A 20165-nucleotide genomic window follows, 5' to 3' on the forward strand; every position below is an offset into this window, starting at 1 on the left:
TTTGTCCATGCTTGTGAGTACCATGTACTCTGTATCTTGCTTTGCTCAGAACAAAGTGCAACAAAGCAATGTTGCATATATCCTCACTCAGACAAATTATCTTGTGTGTAATTATATTTTCTATATGAGATTTTTGAATCTTCTCCTTGGTTTTAAATACAACACAGGACTTACGATTTTTCTGCAGCCAAAGAGAATCAAAAATAACTTGACAAACTTTTTTATCTAGCAGCTTGATTGTTTTAAGTTTGTTTTCCCACAAGAAAGAAATGCAGTTCGAGAAAGATTTCTCTGAATGCAGTAAATAGTTTCAATTATACGTGTCAGTAGATTAATTTAGTTTTCAACAGCCAGTATAATAATGACATGTATTTTATTTGGAAACGGTACATCAACTAATTTTTGCAGGGTAGCATGGCTTTACAGTTTCAGACACGTTTCAGACAGACCTTAACTTTGCTGAATTTCCTTAGAACCCTTTGAGTTTCCATTTGATCCGTTCTCGAGTATTTTCAGTCATTAGGGTATTCTTAGCAAACTGTTGGTTTACTCTGTGTAGCCAGTGAATAGCCAGCTTTGTAGTGTTGCCCTACTTTTCAAAATCTATTGTACTTATATTTGTTGGTAACAAATTCAGGGGTTTTCCTGGTAGCTTTTTTTGTTTGTTTATTTGTTCTTAATTAAAACAAGTGTCTTTTTTAGAGAACAGCTTTAATAAACGCTTTTGCAAGGAAGGCCAAGGATCTATAGATTTAAGTAATCAGAGATTTATAGAAAACCAAACTGCCTGTGAGTAATTTTTTCTTATTATCTTTCACCTGTGGCTGCTAACAGGATTTTGTCTGTTCAGTTGTGTTTACCATCAGTCTCATGATGGTAAGGCCTCATCTCTAACATTTGATCATGTAAGAATGACAACTTTCTTAATGTAGCTAAATTTTGTCCCTCGTTTTTGGAGCAGCATGTAGAAACTTGTTGCATTTTTTCCTTTAAACGCTTGATCCAGTATTTTTTATAATTTTCTTAATAAAGAAATTTTACATGTTCTGGAGAACATGATCTAGCATCTTCCAGTTGAACAGGACATTTTTGGAAGTACCAATAGAAAGCAAATTTGCAGAGAATAGCTGTTTTCGTGTACTAATTTGCATTTGCTGTTTATGAACAGCTGCATTTCTCATTTACCTGTCTGTTGCTTTTTGTGACTGGTTAAGGTGAGGGCTTGCGCTTGTCACTGGGCTGCATTTCCACAGGACAGCTTTCTGTGATCTTTGCTTGTGAATTCTTGTCCTGATCATCCTCAGCATTTGTACCTTTCTCCTACAACCAAAGGCCAGAGGAAGGGCATCTTTTAAGGCTATTTGGGTTATTTAAAAAAAAATCAAAACCAACAAAAAGCACCTGAAAAGTGGTAATGGATAACTTCTAGTAGCAACCTCTCTGGCTAATAGCCTATTCAAGAAGTACTGGCTGCTGTCTTCTCTGGCTCCCTCTTCCCATGCTGTCCTGCCTCCAGTGAAATGCAGAAACAGGATAATTCGCATTTACAGCTCCCTTTCCTTTCTTATTAGGGTGAGATGGATGCAGTTGCTTTATTATGGCTTAGGAGGAAGGGAAACAGAGTAGTTCTTCGTTCTAATCGGAGCAGGCTGTGATATATGAGAGATCTGAAATAAATTCCGTCCTTTAGCAGTGTGTAGATGAAAGAACACATGTTCTTTTGTTTTGTTTTTTCCAGTGCTTAGTGTATTTCTCATGGTATTCCTCAGGGTGATGTATATCTCCTAGATGAGGGCATGGGAGTTCATTACATTCTTCTATAATTCTTCAGACTATTTGGTACCTGTTTTTTGACACCTTCTAGAGCATCATTTCTGCATGGTTTTCGGTTTTATTTTTCCTCCTGCTTTAGTCTCCTGAGGCAAGTGTTCTCTTCTGCCGTTTAACCAAGCAGAAACTTTCCCCAGGGGAAGGAAAAAAAAAAAAAAAGTAACTGGAAGGTCAGCATGTGCACCAGGGAGTCCAGCCCAGCTGCCACAAATTAGGAGACAGTTTGCTTATGGGATGCATGGCCTGTTCTTTAAGTACAAGTGTAAATGGATTATGTTCTAGGGTTAATTAAAGGGCCCACAATAATTTCCAAGCTTCAGTCATTCTTAATTCTTTTTACAGATCTGTATCATGTGAAAAGTCTGTTTTAACTTCCTACTTAATGTATAAATGTATTCACAATCTCTATATCATCTAGGATTCTGCTTAGCTTGATGCTTTGTAGATGCTATCTCCACATTTTGTTATGCTACCAGAATACTTCCATCTGTTACGTGATTACATCTAGAATTTAAGATTTCTGATAAAGCCATACTAGCCAAACCCTGTATTAATTTTCACTTAAACACTTCAGTATTCTTTTCATTTTTTTGACTGCTTCACAGACTTTTAAATTATTTTTGTAATATCCTTGTGAAGCACAGTAGATGATAGATTTCCATATTTGTAGCTGTAACCACAAGATGCGGAGGATGTCAAAATGAAATGGTCCTTACAGATTATTGTCCTGTTCTTAGAATAAATAAATAGGAATGACCAGTTCCACTGATGTGATAATCTTGTAACCTGTTTAATTGCTGTAATATACAAAGTTACTGTATTCTCCTTACCTCCAGTCTGTGTAACACTTCTATGATACTTCTGTTTAAATGCAGGTTTAGGCTGAATATTCCCAGTTGCTTCTGGAATTTATTTACTGTCTTAATATGCTGTTTTGCATATTTTTCATTGCATTGTGAGACAAAAGGACATACAGTTAGTGATCATAAAGGAAAAATTCAGTTTGACTTGCTTCATTGTGAAAAGGACATCTGTTGCATTACATAGAGCTTCTCAAGAAATGGCATTCAGCTACTGCACTGTGATTTAGTTTCTTCCCCTTCATCTGTGCTAAACACCTGGCTCTTGTTTGGTGATCCCTAAATCTGTAAAAGGTGACTTCCTCAAAATTCATTTCATCTGCTTCCTTGAAATTGCTTATACTTACTCAGAATTTCTGAGAATAAAGTTTCTTGTAACCTCAAAGTAGATACCAAAATCTTTGGAAAGAGACTGTTCTTAATGAATAGCAGGGCATTTGTCACCACTGATATAGTTTCCTTTAAATATCCAATGAGTTGGCTAGTCTGCACCTCCCTAGTGGCCTCAGGAAACACATCACCCAAGCGAAAACGTCCTGCTCTATTCTCGCGTTTGGTATACTTCTGTGCAAGCTGGTTCATTTTCTTTAGTGGTGGTGGTTGTTTTTTAATGTTAAATGTTTAGTATCATGCTTTGTTTTACAGCTTATTTAGTTGCTACTATGGCTGTTTTACAGGAAGCCGATGATGGACTTGCTGATCTTTCTCTGTGCACAGTATCATTTAAATCCCTCAAGTTATACCATAGAGTTGGTATCGGCAGAAAATAGCCAGATAAAATTCAAACCTAATACACCAGTGGGGATGCTTGAAGTGGAAAAGGTGATTGTAAAGCCAAAACAAATGGATAAGAAGAAACCTGTTCCTGTTATACCTGAGGTAAGAACTAAAATAACAAGTTGAGTTGGCAGCTCAGCCTCATTTCAGCTTTCCCTGTTGTATCTCATCCTCTTAGCATGCACCCCCTGTGAAAAGCTTGGCTCTGTGTTCCAGATAGCCTCTTCTCAACTCATAATATGTGTCTTGCTGTGTGTGGTTTGTGCATATGCATACTGTACTTTTTTGTTACTCTGCTCTTTTTCTTTTTAACACATACCCTTAAGAAGGTAAGGGCTTTTAGAAATACTAAAGCCATTTCTGGGAGTTGCCTAAATCTTTCCTTCTTTTTTTGTAAACCTGCAGTATAAAAGAATGCTGTGTTTTGTTGTTTTTTAATTTATCTAAAGCACTTAAACAAGGCCAGGGGAGCCCTTCAGCTGCCCTTTTACCTTTGTCCTACGCCCACACATAGACATTTATGGCTCATTTGTTGTCTTCTCTAGCTACCTAATGTAACCTAGTAGGGCATCCTAATCCAAGTGTGTACCCTGCTGGACAGACAACTGACAGATGCTAAGGGTGGAGCAGGCTATTTCATGGGTCCTTTCCTTAGGTAGAAGTGAATTGCAAATGAATTCTTAGTTTCTCTTGTAATCTTGCTAAATGTGTAACATTAAAGCTGACACTAATGGGAATTCCTGTGATTACTGTAAGACTGTTACGAAAATGCCAGTTTCAGAATTTGTGCAGGATATTTATTTGAAATTCTCTTCTCTTTAGCAAACAGTAAGGGTAGTGATAAACTACAAGAAGACACAGAAGACAGTAGTAAGAGTTAGTCCGCATTCACCCCTTCAAGAACTCATACCAATTATCTGTAGTAAATGTGAGTTTGATCCTTCGCAAACTGTGTTGCTGAAGAATTACCAGTCTCAAGAAGCTCTTGATGTGACAAAATCTCTTAATGACCTTGGACTAAGAGAATTATATGCCATGGATATCAGTCGAGGTAAGATAACTTTTGTAAATTGATCTCAAAAAAGATAGCTACTCAGTATTTCAGTAAAGTATACTTTTTGCTTTGGTGTGAGTAGTTTTTTGGTAGTGGTGTTTTTGTTTTTAACGTAAAGAAATTAATTTCAAGCAATTTGGTATGTATTTCACTGATCTTCCACAAAATTCAAACTTAAAGTGTAGCTGTAACTCTATTAAGAAATGTTATATGAAGGTTTTATTTTTTAACAAAGTGTTGGGTAACAGCAAAGGTGGCTCAGTACAAAGCAACATTTAAAAACAATCACTTCCCTACTCCTGCCCCTTCTCAAAAAGACCAATAATTCTGTACTTCCCGTAGCTCATAGAAGCCGCATAGGATCATGATGAGCTGAGAAGTATAGAAACACCATAGATACATGGTTTTGCTTTAAAATTCTGAAATATTAGACTATTGTGATAATGCTTTCCTGTGTAATATTTGTATTTGTTAATTTCATATGTAGATTGAGAAGGAGTAATAATTATCTTTGTAACTATGGTCAAGCAGGGGTACTGTTAGCTAACTTGCCTATATTTGTGCAGACATCCTATCATGGTTTTAACTTTAGCTGTAAGCCTATCTCTATAATGAAAAGCTTAATACACTGTGATTAAAAATTCTATACAATGTGTTTTGTTTAATTTCAGGCATTTTTCACAGGAAATTTTTGCCCCAGTATTGAATGTACTAATAACAGACTCATTCCTATTCTGGACCACTGTTCTATTTTTGTCCTTTGTTTTCTTTTCTTCTCTAACTGTGCCCCCTTAGATATGATAACCTTATCCTTTGGTTTCAAAAGTTCTCTCAACTGCTTCACAAAGGGCAATTATCTTGAACAAAGAATGTCAGGTTTGGAAAATATGCTCTTTTCCCATGGAGAAAACAAAAATGAAATACTTTTTATCGCTTATTTTTCTTCTTGCCTAAACATGTTATTTGGACTGCATGCAACCATAGTGAATTGTCATTTATTATCTGGCTACTGCTGTCCTCCACAGACTGGCAGAGCTGCCTTTTGCACAGAGTGAACCATTTGTCATTTGAATCAAGTAACAGCCAAAAATCTATAGGAGAGAATACAAGGGAATACACACTTTCTGCAAGGCTATGCCCAACTAGGAACTCTAGATGTGCTACGGTTCATTCAATGCAAACTAGTTCACAGTTTCCATTTTGTAGACAACTTCTAAGCTCTGAATTTTCAGCTTTCTTCATGAAAGTAAATAGTGAGATGTGCCATGTAACAGACTATAAATTTAAATTGTATTTTACTCAGATTATATTTTCATTATACATTTTTTTTCCATTTTCCAAGTTATGGACAATCCAAAATTTACAGAGCAAACTATTTTATATTCTAGTCTCTTCCTCTTTAGAAGTGTAAATGGAACCTCTATCTGAGATTCCAGTCTGTGATTGCATGTCTTCAGGCTCACTCTTATATGGTATTTTAGCATTGGGTGGTAAAGGTACATATTCTTTTTCTTCAGTTGTTTTTCCTAACGTTGAAGTTTCAGCTTGGCTTTCTGTGTTTATAACTTCTAACTACATCCTTGATTCAGACTGAGACTTTGTCTTTCTTTTTTGTCTTTCTGTAGCCACATCACCAGTCAATTTAAACTTACCATCTTTGCAAGGTAGGCTTTACTGAAATCTGCAGTGAAACTGTAGCACTTACATGATACTACCATTCTCTTCTATTATAACATCTGCTTAACTGTAACAGGAGCAATTATCTCTGTACTATTATAAATGCATATTAAGAAAAGTTAATACACAAATTGATATACTAAGCTGTATATAAAGTATTTCTGTATAGTTTTACTTTGATTAATTAAATTTATAGTCATGCTTATATTGATCCTAGTCCCACAGTGGTCTTGCTGCTGCTTTCTGTTGGTTATTGCATTTGCATTCAATGAGATTTCTTTAAGAAAATTAAATCTAGTGAAAATTAGAGACACAACATCTATATTTACAAATTGTCTGCATGAGTTAAGACCATGTAGGGAGAATAACTTCTGCAAGATATAGTTATCTTTACCATGACTGTGTGCAAGTTGTGCGTGCAGCACCTATTAGGTCTTTCAGTGATGTTTCTCCATAGTCATACCATGTGCATGCTTGTACCTGACCTGCCCCACTTCACACTTTGCTATGTATTTAAGCTGTTGTGAATTGTGAACTGAAGAAGTCTCTTCAGACTGATGCTCTTTTCTCTCCTATGGCCTTTGTCATATGAACCATAACACATGACAAGTGGGATGGGTTGGGTTAAGTGCTGGGGGTATTAATAGCAGCTGAAACTCAGCTATTCTGAGCTCAGAGAAAGAGTGGTGAACGCTGATGGTAGGAAACCTGTTCATTTTACAGCTTTTAGAAAAACTATTAATGTAAGCGATTTATGGTGTGCTTTGTATATCCTTCCAGAAGGCTTATGACAGACAGTGGAAAAAGCAAGAATACGGGAGAAATAATCTGTGCAATAAATAACATCTAGAACTATTATTTCCTATTTTAGATGCCTACCAAATGTCTGAAAACTCAGAAGCTCTAAAAGAGAAAGAAAACAAAGGTTTTTTCAGCTTTTTTCAGCGAAGCAAGAAAAAAAGAGAACAAGTAAGATGTAACTTGATATAAGCAAAACTTCTATAAACTTATTTACATTGAGCTGTCATTACTGTTGATTGTTTTCTGGAAAGTATAAGTAACTTATTTTTTGTCTTCCCCATGAATCCCAAGGCTGCCAGCGCCCCAGCAACTCCATTAATGAGCAAGCCAAGGCCAACATTTATCACAAGATCCAACACTGTTAGCAAGCAGTATGACTCAAACACTATGCCGTCTGAAATGCCAAAGAAGCGGAGAGCTCCTTTACCACCTATGCCAAATTCTCAGAGTGCCCCCCAGGAACTTGCACAAGCCCAAGCCAGACCAGCATCTGATACTGTGAAATCTAACAGCCTTGACAGGAATGAACAGGTTAGTTACATTTACTTCACTTCTTTTAAAGCGAGAAGTTTTGAGAGAGTAACCTTGATAGCCTTGTTACTTTAGGCCTCAGCTGATATATGAATGGTAAATAAAAGTGAAGCGCTTGCTTTTAAAAAATTGAGTTTGAAAATAACTTGGAAGATGCATTTCTTCTAGTCTTTGTCATGTATGCGAAGTAGTTGCTGTATTTTGGAAATGGAAAACCAACTTCTTACGTAAGTTGTGAGGATCTTTTTGGTCTTTTGGATGAATAGCCTTTACATATTTAAATGTTGGAACATTGCCTTACTTTGCTGTGTCTTGTAATTGATGTTTTAGTTTAATGTGTCACTTTTAATGTTTCAGTTATATATGATAAAGAGTAGTTTATTACATTACTAGAAAAAGAGGAAATCCTGGAAACGATTCTTGTGCTTCCAGCAAGTTAAAGCAAAGTTTTATTTTAATGAAACAGAGATGTACTTGATTGAAGCTTTGAGGTGCTGGATATATATTTAAGTTACCCATATACACAGAACTGCACATATACACAGCACTGCAGAGATTCTGCCAACAGAAGTTGGGAAAACAGTTGATGCATTGTGCAAGGTATTTACAATATTGTCAGTTGTGAATTCCAAATAAAGATCAAGGTTAAAATTGTCATTACAAATTGAAACTTCTTAAAAATTTCATATTTTGATTTGAATCCAGAATCTGAAGGTGGCCTTTGATAAATGAGGTTATTGGCGTGCTAAAAACATAAAATGCAGAACTAAATGAAATTCCAGGCTGAGGGATTAATTCTGTGTTAGATTTAGACGAGAAGTTTCAAACTGTGACTGCCTATATCTTTATATGTTGATTTGCTCTTTCATTGATGCACAGAACCACAAGAGAGCACTGTTTAACAGAAGTTCTGAATTTGTATATTGTGTCCTGCTGAAATGCTTTAATGTTAGGAGACAAAGATTTCTTTCTGTATTTTAATAAAAGGAACTTTGGAGAAAAAAAAAACATGATTCTTTTTTTTTTTTTTTTTTTTTTTTTTTACTTCATCATTGTCGTGGTTTAACCCGGCTGGCAGCTAAACACCACGCAGCCGTTCGCTCACCCTCCCCCCTCCCTCTCTGGGACGGGGGAGAGAAATGGAAAGTGAAGCCCGTGAGTTGAGATAAAGACAGTTTAATAAGACAGGAAAATAATAATAATAATAATAATAATAATAATAATAATAATAATAATAATACAATGATGATAATAGTACTACTACTAATAATATGTACAAACAAGTGATGCACAATGCAATTGCTCACCACCCGCTGACCGATGCCCAGCTTAACCCCGAGCAGTCCGGCCCCCTCCCCCCGGCTAGCCACCCCTATATATTGTTTAGCATGACGTCAGATGGTATGGAATACCCCTTTGGCTAGTTTGGGTCACCTGTCCTGGGTCTGTCCCCTCCCAGCTCTTACTGCACCCCCCAGCCTGCCCGTTGGCAGGACAGAGCAAAGGCTGAGATGTCCTTGGCTTAGTATAAGCACTGCTCTGCAACAATTAAAGCATCGGGGTGTTATCAGCACTCTTCTCATTCTAAGCCAAAACACAGCATTCCACCAGCTACTAGGAAGAAAATTAATTCTGTGCTAACTGAAACCAGGACAATCATGTTTGTCTTTTAATTGAATTCAAACTTTTTGAAAATAAGCTATTAATGTCAACATACTTTAAATGATTAATATCCTATTATGTCTAACAGTAATCTATGACTGCTGGGCCAGGATCTGTCACTCAACAAAATTGCTTAGTTTTATTATTTTATACTGACATTTCTTATTCATCTAAAGTGATTTGACTGAAGCTGAATAACTCCTTTTTTAAAAAAAAAAAAAAAAAAAGGACAGAAGTCCATATAGAAAATATACACAAAAATTTAACTTTAATCAATGTTATACTATTTTTTCTATAACTTTGAAGCTTTTGGCTTTGTTTGTTTTTTTGTTTTTTGTTTTTTTTCCTTTTGAGATTATTCCTGTTTAATTCTGATTTGATTGCACAGTAGCTTATCAGATAATAAAGAGCTTGGGACCTAAATGTGAGTTAGTATTTGCTGCACAATTTGAATTGGATTAATTTGTGTAAAATATTTTGTCCTTTTTAATATCTGTTTTCCATTAAATATCATCTAGTGAATTAATTTGGACTGCAATAGTACATATTGCTTAACTTGATGAGGGACCACTTAGGAAGTACCTAATGGGAGACTTCCTTGGGAGGACAAAGCTGCTCTGGAGCAGTGCTGAGAGATTTTCAGAGACAGCCTCCCTGCAGCACAAAAGTGGACCATTCTCCTATGTGGGAAAAGGAGAACACATAAAAATAAACCATCTTGGTTAAACAGAGAGCTGCTGGTAGAACTCAAGTGCAAAAATGTGAGGGATGGAAAGGGGACAGAACAATTCCTAAAGAGCTTAGGCCAGAAAGGCTTATTGGACGTACCTAGATGTAGACAGGAGTGTAAAGGCAAGCCTGGAGCTTGGAATGACAAGAGGTTTCAAGAATAATATGAAGGCTTGTATGTTAGTAGAAAGCACAAGTACAAGGCCGAGGGACAGGATCACTTATCTCCACTTTGACACAGTTGTCAGCAATGCTGATGTTTCTTTTTATTTATTTATTTTTTTTAACAAATTGGTAAGGTATGGATTAGACAGAAGAAACTCAAGATAGGATGAAAACCTACTAAACACTTCAAATGGTTAATGGTTCAGCCAGATTGGTGTGGTGCAGCTCCTGAGGAGCTCATAGTATGTCTAATACTGTTAAATATCATAATAAACAACCCAGATGATGCAGTTGAATGCACTCTCAACAAACTTGTAGTTGACACCAAACTGGGAGGAGAAAGATAGGTATGCCAGAAGAACCACCATTCAGGGAGATCACAACCGTCTGGAATTAAGGCTCAGATAGGATCTAATCACACTGTTCTGATGCTCAGAAGGTATTATAAGGAATGTAGAGGTGTTCTGTTGCTTAGGTGGCAGGATGAGGGTCTACAGGCATTAGTTGCTTCAGAGAAAGTTTCATTCAGGTATAAGAAGAAAATTCTCCATTGTGAAAACAATTTAATGTTGGAAAAGGTTTTTCAGAGAAGTGATAGAAGGTCCCTTACTGGAAATAATGAAGATGTGCCTTGGCAGGTTCCTGCAATAATCTAATCTAAGACCCTTCTTTCAACAGAGGGTTGGACTGAATGATGTCCAGAAGTCCTATCCCACCTAGACTTTTCTGTTTCACATGGGTGAATGAGAGTCTTGATTTTCAAAACCATGCGTCCATAATTGGGAGGACAGAAAAAATCTGATAGGCCTACCTGACTAACATAAACCCACCAAAAGATACTTGTTTGGCTGTGAGATTGGGCGCTACCTGAGTAATGTTGGCCAGGGGAAGGTTTGGAAGCTTGTTTTTCTTAGAGCTTCCACTGAAGTTTCTAAAACAAACAAAAAAGAACCTCTGGCTTCTGGTTTCATTTAACTGTAAAATAAAGGACAGTTCCCTTAAAAATATAAAGTGTTAGGTGAGAGACAATGTAAAATGGTTTTATCTAAATAAAATGTCATCTGTAGGATTTGCAGCTTTATAAATGAGATTGGGCACTATTTAACTGCACGGTAAGAATTAGTCTGTAGTCCATGAATTTATATCCTAAATACAGAATTTGAAATGAGACGTAAGCTTTAGAGAATAAAGTTAGTTTTGATAGTTGCACAGCATTTTTCAGCCGTAGCATGTGCATCAATAGTTTCTTAAGCCTAGGTGGCCAAATAATACCATTTTAGTCCAATTCATTTGTCAGTAATGCAGCAAGTACAATGGTCACACTAGACTACGATTATTTCATTGTAAATAATATAGAAACTTGCTCTTGTATTCCCCATTGTTGAAAATGTGCATCCTGCTGCTGTAATTTAAAGTGATTGCTCTTTTGACTGACTGGTGTGTTTGCTAGGCTCTTTAGACTGACTGAGGGTTTTATTGTTACTTTTCATGGGAGTTTTACAGCGTCCCGTTATATGAATTTACAAAACTTAAAATGTAATTTTTTTAAGGGGTTACTTTTTATCTGCTTCTGTATTATTCAAAGCATTTAATTGCAAATCGTATTGCATTTCAGAATGCCTTAGTTCTGAAGCCTTCAGTTTATTTGGCAAACTGGATACATACCTCAGTTCTTTTCTGGACCAGGATGACCTTCCACATGTGCCTTATTATGGACAAAACTCCTTTGTAACGTCCACAAGGAAGACAAAGTGAAATGTCAATTTTGCCTGGATAAACTGTTTGGCTGTTTTTGACAGAAACATGCCAAAGTAGTAACATCAGACAACAGTGAAACGAGCCAACTTGAAGGGAACAGTGTTCTCACTGTTGTCTTTCTTCAAACTCACAGTGTATTGTAGTCCAATTTCTCACAATATGAAAAAGGGTTTAACATTTACCTCCTACAGCTTCATCCCTTCTCTTAAGAAAGAAACTGCTTTCTCTGTGTATGAGCAGTTACATTCTGGTTGGATTGTTTTTTGTCTTAATTTCAGAATGATTATGGAATTAGGTTTTGAAGATAGATAGTTCCTATTATTAGGTGAGAAATTAGTATGATGGCTGTGAGGGTGTGGCTTTTACAAGTTTATTTTTAGCATGATTTGTTTATTCTTTGGAAGATGCAGAAGATGACTTGTACAGTTTAAATATCGTGTTTGTCCAGTAAATTTCTACATTAAATCAGATGGAAAATTCCTCACTTATTTGTTAGTTCTAATTTTGGGCAAGATGGCTCTTGCCAGAAGTGCATTTAGAGCTAGCAAGTTTAAAAACACTTGAAAGTGGAGAGGACTCTCAAGGGTTTTCGGAAAGTGGTAATGTATAATGCCATTTACATACATATACATTCATACATATATAGAATCATAGAATCATAGAATATCCTGAGTTGGAAGGGACCCTTAAGGATCATCAAGTCCAACTCTTGACACCGCACAGGTCTACCCAAAAGTTCAGACCATGTGCCTGTCCTGGTTTCAGTTAGCACAGAATTAATTTTCTTCCTAGTAGCTGGTGGAATGCTGTGTTTTGGCTTAGAATGAGAAGAGTGCTGATAACACCCCGATGCTTTAATTGTTGCAGAGCAGTGCTTATACTAAGCCAAGGACATCTCAGCCTTTGCTCTGTCCTGCCAACGGGCAGGCTGGGGGGTGCAGTAAGAGCTGGGAGGGGACAGACCCAGGACAGGTGACCCAAACTAGCCAAAGGGGTATTCCATACCATCTGACGTCATGCTAAACAATATATAGGGGTGGCTAGCCGGGGGGAGGGGGCCGGACTGCTCGGGGTTAGGCTGGGCATCGGTCAGCGGGTGGTGAGCAATTGCATTGTGCATCACTTGTTTGTACATACTATTATTACTTTCGTATTATCACCATTGTATCATCATTATTATTATTGTTATTATTATTTTTGTTATTTTTTTTCCTGTCTTATTAAACTGTCTTTATCTCAACTCACGGGCTTCACTTTCCATTTCTCTCCCCCATCCCAGAGAGGGAGGGGGGAGGGTGAGCGAACGGCTGCGTGGTGTTTAGCTGCCGGTCGGGTTAAACCACGACAGTCTTTTTGGCGCCCAACGTGGGGCCCGAAAGGTTGAGATAACGGCAGATCTGATCAGAGTGTGTTAAACTAAAATTGGTGGAAGGATTAGACCTGCTTAATAGTCACTTGTCATGATGCTGATTGCTTTAATCACAACTCTGCTGCGCCTGTTTTCCAAATTGAGTATTATAGTACATTATTTTCCGTATTTGCTCTCTGTAGTGTTGTTTCTCCTCTCCGGGCCCTGGTTTCAGACCATTATGGTACTAAGTGTTATAGCAATGGCTTATGAGACGATAAGATATCTGGTCATGACTCTAACTTGGTATTTATACTCAGTAACATCGTGGACTCTGTACTTTGGAAACAGCATCTTGGGAACTATTAGCAATTATACCTATTGTTTTTCTCCATTAGAGAGTCAATCTGTGGAGGGGAAAGGGGAGGATATTTTTCCTTACTTGCTTACTCTCCCTTTCTCCTTCACCACCCCTGTATCCTCCTGGGTCACTCTGCCTTCCTCCTTCACCACCCTCTTATCCCCTGAGCTTGTCACAATAGCTCTCCAAGATATTGAATATTTCTGGAATACTCAGAATACCATAGTCTTGTTGTTCTGCCTCATGAATGCACTTCAGATTCTGCTTAAAGTTAAACAACTACTTATGAAGCTCATCCGGAGATCTGCCCGGAGGCAGTATAGTTGTGGGTGGCAGGGAGTATGGGTGGATATGGGCAGGCATCTAGAGCAGTTGGCACCCCCAGTGTGTTGGAAATTCACCCCTGAACAATGGCAAAATCCTCAAAAACTGGCAGAATGCTTGAAAAAAAGGTGTAATGATTCTGGCAGTTCCAAAGTAACACAAATCATTGTAACGTGCTGGGGCCTGGCTCATGCCTATCGAGCTGCCATTGATACTGCTGTCAACTTAGTGACAGACCCTGCGGCCACTCCAAACCCTGTGACAGATCCAACGGCCACTGTGACCCCTACGGTGGATTCTGCAGCCGCTCCAGTCCCAGCTCCTGCAGCCGCTCCAGTCCCAGCTCCTGCAGCCGCTCCAGTCCCAGCTCCTGCAGCCGCTCCAGCTCCAGCTCCTGCAGCCGCTCCAGTCCCAGCTCCTGCAGCTGCTCCAGTCCCAGTTCCTGCAGTCGCTCCAGTTCCAGCTCCGGCCGCTACTCCAGTCCCAGTTCCTGCAACTGCTCCAGTCCCAGCTCCTGAAGCTGCTCCAGCTCCAGCTCCTGAAGCCGCTCCAGCTCCAGCTCCTGCAGCTGCTCCAGTCCCAGTTCCTGCAGTCGCTCCAGTTCCAGCTCCGGCCGCTACTCCAGTCCCAGTTCCTGCAACTGCTCCAGTCCCAGCTCCTGAAGCCGCTCCAGCTCCAGCTCCTGAAGCCGCTCCAGCTCCAGCTCCTACTGCTGCTCCAGTCCCAGCTCCTGCAACTGCTCCAGCTCCAGCTCCAGCTCCTGTAGCCGCTACAGCTCCGGTTCCTGCAACTGCTCCAGCTCCTGTAGCCGCTCCAGCTCCTGTGGCCGTGTCAGAGAAACGAGCAGTAGCAGTGCAAGCTGCCCCTGTAGAGAAGGTGAAAATATGGTATAGAAATTCAAGTCGTTTAGAACGCAGAGAGTCTTCTGCCAATCCAGGTAAGGCTTCTGCCAAAACTAAGTATAGAGATGACGAAGATGATGACGACGCTGGGCCGTCAAGGATTCAGGAGGAGGAAGATGAGGATGCCGAAAGAGCAACAGTAACTACCCGAAGCCTAAACGAGCGCGAGCTACGAGATGTGCGAAAAGATTTTGGTCGCTGTATAGGTGAGCAGCTTGTCACCTGGCTGCTCCGGTGCTGGGACTCTGGAGCCAATTGTGTGGAATTAGACGGCAGGGAAGCCAAGCGGCTGGGATCCCTTGCTCGAGACGCCGGCATTGACAAAGCAATTGCAGATGGAGCACGACCCACCAGCCTCTGGAGGCGTCTCCTCTCAGCTGTGAGGGAAAGGTATCCCTTCAAGGAAGATATTTTATGTCTACCAGGCAAGTGGACCACTATGGAGAAGGGAATCCAGTACCTGAGGGAATTAGCCGTACGGGAAGTGATTTATGAGGATCCAGACCTCAAACAAACATCCACAGATCCAGATGAAGTCAAGTGTACACGACCCATGTGGCGGAAGTTTGTACGGAGTGCACCATCATCATATGCCAGCTCATTGGCAATAATGGCCTGGAAAGAGGATGAGGAACCCACAGTGGGTGAAGCGGCTAAACAACTCCGGCAGTACGAAGAAAGTCTCTCCTCTTCCTTACAGGCCTGCGTCTCAGCTGTGGAGAAACTTTCTGAAAAGGTTCACCAACTTGAAGAGAATCTATTGTCCTCCCCACCTGAACCAACCAGTGCCCACCGACCAAAGGAGAACACTTGGGAGAAACTTTCTGAAAAGGTTCACCAACTTGAAGAGAGATTATTCTCCTTCGCACCTGTACAAAGCAGTGTCTCAGCTGTCAGGGGTAGGCGTTCACCCACACAAGGAAGACGATATGGTGGGTACTCACCCCGTGCCACCCTGTGGTTTTACTTACGAGACCATGGAGAGGACATGAGAAAGTGGGATGGAAAATCTACCGCGACCCTAGAGGCACGGGTACGTGAGTTGCAAAAGAAAACAATCAGGAAAAAGGGATTCTCCGAAAAGTTTGCTGCTCCAACTTCCAGCAGACAGTCCTTCAAACACAGAAACGAGGAAGATTCTGACCAGGATTAGGGGGGCCCTGCCTCCAGCCAGGGGGAGGAAAGGGACAATCGAGTTTATTGGACTGTGTGGATTCGATGGCCTGGCACATCACGCGCACAGAAGTATAAGGCTTTAGTAGACACCGGTGCACAATGTACTATAATGCCATCGAGCTATAAAGGACCAGAGCCCATCTATATTTGTGGAGTGACAGGGGGATCTCAGCAGTTGACTGTATTGGAGGCTGAAGTGAGTCTGACTGGGAATGAGTGGGAAAAGCACCGCATTGTGACTGGTCCGGATGCTCCATGTATCCTTGGCATAGACTATCTTAGAAGAGGATACTGCAAGGACCCAAAAGGGTTCCGGTGGGCTTTTGGTATTGCTGCCTTAGAGACAGAGGGCATTAAACAATTATCTACCTTGCCTGGTCTCTCAGAGGACCCCTCTGTTGTGGGGTTGCTGAGGGTCGAAGAACAGCAAGTGCCAATTGCTACCACAACTGTGCACCGGCGGCAATATCGCACCAACCGAGACTCCCTGATTCCCATCCATAAGCTAATTCGTCAATTGGAGAGCCAAGGAGTGATCAGCAAGACTCATTCACCTTTCAATAGTCCCATATGGCCAGTGCGAAAGTCTAATGGCGAGTGGAGACTAACAGTGGACTATCGCGGCCTGAACGAAGTCACGCCACCACTGAGTGCTGCAGTGCCGGACATGCTGGAACTTCAGTATGAACTTGAATCGAAGGCAGCCAAGTGGTACGCCACAATTGATATCGCTAATGCATTTTTCTCCATCCCTCTAGCAGCAGAGTGCAGGCCACAATTTGCCTTCACTTGGAGGGGAGTCCAATATACTTGGAATAGGCTGCCCCAGGGGTGGAAACACAGCCCTACCATTTGCCATGGGCTGATCCAGTCTGCACTAGAGCAGGGGGAAGCTCCTGAACACCTGCAGTACATCGATGACATTATTGTGTGGGGTGACACAGCAGAGGAAGTTTTCGAGAAAGGGAAGAAAATAGTCCAAATCCTTCTGAAAGCCGGTTTTGCCATAAAACAAAATAAAGTCAAAGGACCTGCACGGGAGATCCAGTTTTTAGGAATAAAATGGCAAGATGGACGTCGTCAAATCCCAATGGATGTGATCAACAAAATAACAGCTATGTCTCCACCAACTAACAAAAAAGAAACACAGACTTTCCTAGGTGTTGTGGGGTTTTGGAGAATGCACATCCCAAATTACAGTCTGATTGTAAACCCACTCTACCAAGTAACTCGTAAGAAGAATGAGTTTGAATGGGGCCCTGAACAACGACAAGCCTTTGAACAAATCAAGCAGGAAATAGTCCATGCAGTAGCCCTTGGGCCAGTTCGAACAGGACCAGATGTAAAGAATGTGCTCTACACTGCAGCCGGGGAGAACGGCCCCACCTGGAGCCTCTGGCAGAAAGAACCTGGGGAAACTCGAGGTCGGCCTCTGGGGTTTTGGAGTCGGGGATACAGAGGATCTGAGGCCCGCTATACTCCAACTGAAAAGGAGATATTGGCAGCATATGAAGGAGTTCGATCTGCTTCGGAGGTGGTCGGTACTGAAGCGCAGCTCCTCCTAGCACCCCGATTACCGGTACTAGGCTGGATGTTCAAGGGAAGGGTCCCCTCTACGCATCATGCAACTGATGCTACATGGAGCAAGTGGGTTGCACTGATTACTCAGCGGGCTCGAATAGGAAACCCCAGTCGCCCAGGAATATTGGAAGTGATCATGGACTGGCCAGAAGGCAAATACTTTGGGATATCATCAGAGGAGGAGGTGGGTCGTGCTGAAGAAGCCCCACTGTACAACCAGTTGCCAGAGAATGAAAAGAAATATGCCCTGTTCACTGATGGGTCCTGTCGTATTGTGGGGAAGCATCGGAGATGGAAGGCTGCTGTATGGAGTCCTACGCGACGAGTTGCAGAAGCTGCTGAGGGAGAAGGTGAATCGAGTCAGTTTGCAGAAGTGAAAGCCATTCAGCTGGCTTTAGACATTGCTGAACGAGAAAAATGGCCAGTTCTCTATCTCTACACCGATTCATGGATGGTAGCAAATGCCCTGTGGGGATGGTTACAGCAATGGAAGCAAAACAACTGGCAGCGTAGGGGCAAACCTATCTGGGCTGCTGCATTGTGGCAAGATATTGCTGCTCGGGTAGAGAACCTGGCTGTGAAAGTACGCCACGTAGATGCTCATGTGCCCAAGAATCGGGCTACTGAAGAACATCAAAACAACCAGCAGGTGGATCAGGCTGCTAAGATTGAAGTAGCTCAGGTGGACCTGGATTGGCAGCATAAAGGTGAATTATTTATAGCCCGATGGGCCCATGACACCTCAGGCCATCAAGGTAGAGATGCAACATACAGATGGGCTCGTGATCGAGGGGTGGACTTGACCATGGACGCTATAGCACAGGTTATTCATGACTGTGAAACATGTGCTGCAATCAAGCAAGCCAAACGGTCAAAGCCTCTTTGGTATGGAGGACGATGGCTGAAATATAAATATGGAGAGGCCTGGCAGATTGATTACATCACACTCCCTCAAACTCGCAATGGCAAGCGCCACGTACTTACAATGGTGGAAGCAACCACCGGATGGCTGGAAACATATCCTGTGCCTCATGCTACCGCCCGGAACACCATCCTGGGCCTTGAAAAGCAAGTCCTATGGCGACATGGCACCCCAGAAAGAATAGAATCAGACAATGGGACTCACTTCCGAAACAACCTTATAGACACTTGGGCCAAAGAACATGGTATTGAATGGGTGTATCACATCCCCTATCATGCACCAGCCTCCGGGAAAGTTGAACGATACAATGGCCTGTTAAAGACTACCTTGAAAGCAATGGGCGCTGGGACGTTCAAAAACTGGGATACGCATTTGGCAAAGGCCACCTGGTTAGTCAATACTAGGGGATCTACCAACCGAGCTGGACCTGCCCAATCAAACCTGTTACGTACTGTAGATGGGGATAAAGTTCCTGTAGTGCATGTAAAAAATATGCTGGGTAAAACAGTCTGGGCTACTCCTGCCTCAGGAAAAGGCAAACCTATTCGTGGAATTGTTTTCGCTCAGGGACCTGGATATACTTGGTGGGTGATGCAAAAGAACGGAGAGGTCCGGTGTGTACCTCAAGGAGATTTAATACTGGGTGAGAATAGCCCATGAACTGAATTGCACCATGTTAAATAGTATATTATACTGTATGTTATCACTACCATGATTACTATAGGTGACTAATTAGAATGTATGGAAAAGAGTGTAACCTGAGCATGACATAAATGGTATGGAATAAGGGGTGGATAGATGTCCTGGTTTCAGTTAGCACAGAATTAATTTTCTTCCTAGTAGCTGGTGGAATGCTGTGTTTTGGCTTAGAATGAGAAGAGTGCTGATAACACCCCGATGCTTTAATTGTTGCAGAGCAGTGCTTATACTAAGCCAAGGACATCTCAGCCTTTGCTCTGTCCTGCCAACGGGCAGGCTGGGGGGTGCAGTAAGAGCTGGGAGGGGACAGACCCAGGACAGGTGACCCAAACTAGCCAAAGGGGTATTCCATACCATCTGACGTCATGCTAAACAATATATAGGGGTGGCTAGCCGGGGGGAGGGGGCCGGACTGCTCGGGGTTAGGCTGGGCATCGGTCAGCGGGTGGTGAGCAATTGCATTGTGCATCACTTGTTTGTACATACTATTATTACTTTCGTATTATCACCATTGTATCATCATTATTATTATTGTTATTATTATTTTTGTTATTTTTTTTCCTGTCTTATTAAACTGTCTTTATCTCAACTCACGGGCTTCACTTTCCATTTCTCTCCCCCATCCCAGAGAGGGAGGGGGGAGGGTGAGCGAACGGCTGCGTGGTGTTTAGCTGCCGGTCGGGTTAAACCACGACAGTGCCTAAGTTCACAGTCCAATCTCTTCTTAAATTCAGACAGGCTCGGTGCAGTGACCACTTCCCTGGGGAGCCTGTTCCAGTGTGCAACCACCCTCTCTGTGAAGAACCCCCTCCTGACGTCCAGCCTAAATTTCCCCTGCCTCAGCTTAACCCCGTTCCCGCGGGTCCTGTCACTAGTGTTAATGGAGAAAAGGTCTCCTGCCTCTTGACAACCCCTTACGAGGAAGTTGTAGACTGCGATGAGGTCTCCCCTCAGCCTCCTCTTCTCCAGGCTGAACAGGCCCAGTGACCTCAGCCGTTCCTCGTACGT

The 20165-nt window shown here is 41.4% G+C and overlaps 1 protein-coding gene across 5 annotated transcripts in view; it reads left to right on the top strand.

Moving 5' to 3' along the window:
• COBLL1 (cordon-bleu WH2 repeat protein like 1) overlaps positions 1–20165 on the top strand; it is a 92648-nt gene that overhangs the window by 46991 nt on the left and 25492 nt on the right. For 4 of the 5 annotated variants that reach the window (XM_082762839.1, XM_082762843.1, XM_082762842.1 and 1 more), the window contains exons 3-7: positions 3368–3569; positions 4290–4518; positions 6147–6185; positions 7070–7167; positions 7291–7530. In XM_082762839.1, coding sequence (XP_082618965.1) covers positions 3368–3569; positions 4290–4518; positions 6147–6185; positions 7070–7167; positions 7291–7530 — 808 coding nt within the window. The remainder of the gene's footprint in view (positions 1–3367; positions 3570–4289; positions 4519–6146; positions 6186–7069; positions 7168–7290; positions 7531–20165) is intronic. The other variant, XM_082762840.1, reaches the window with a different exon arrangement.

This window comes from Aythya marila (assembly GCF_965140915.1).
Source record: "Aythya marila genome assembly, chromosome: 6".
Lineage (NCBI taxonomy): Eukaryota > Metazoa > Chordata > Aves > Anseriformes > Anatidae > Aythya > Aythya marila.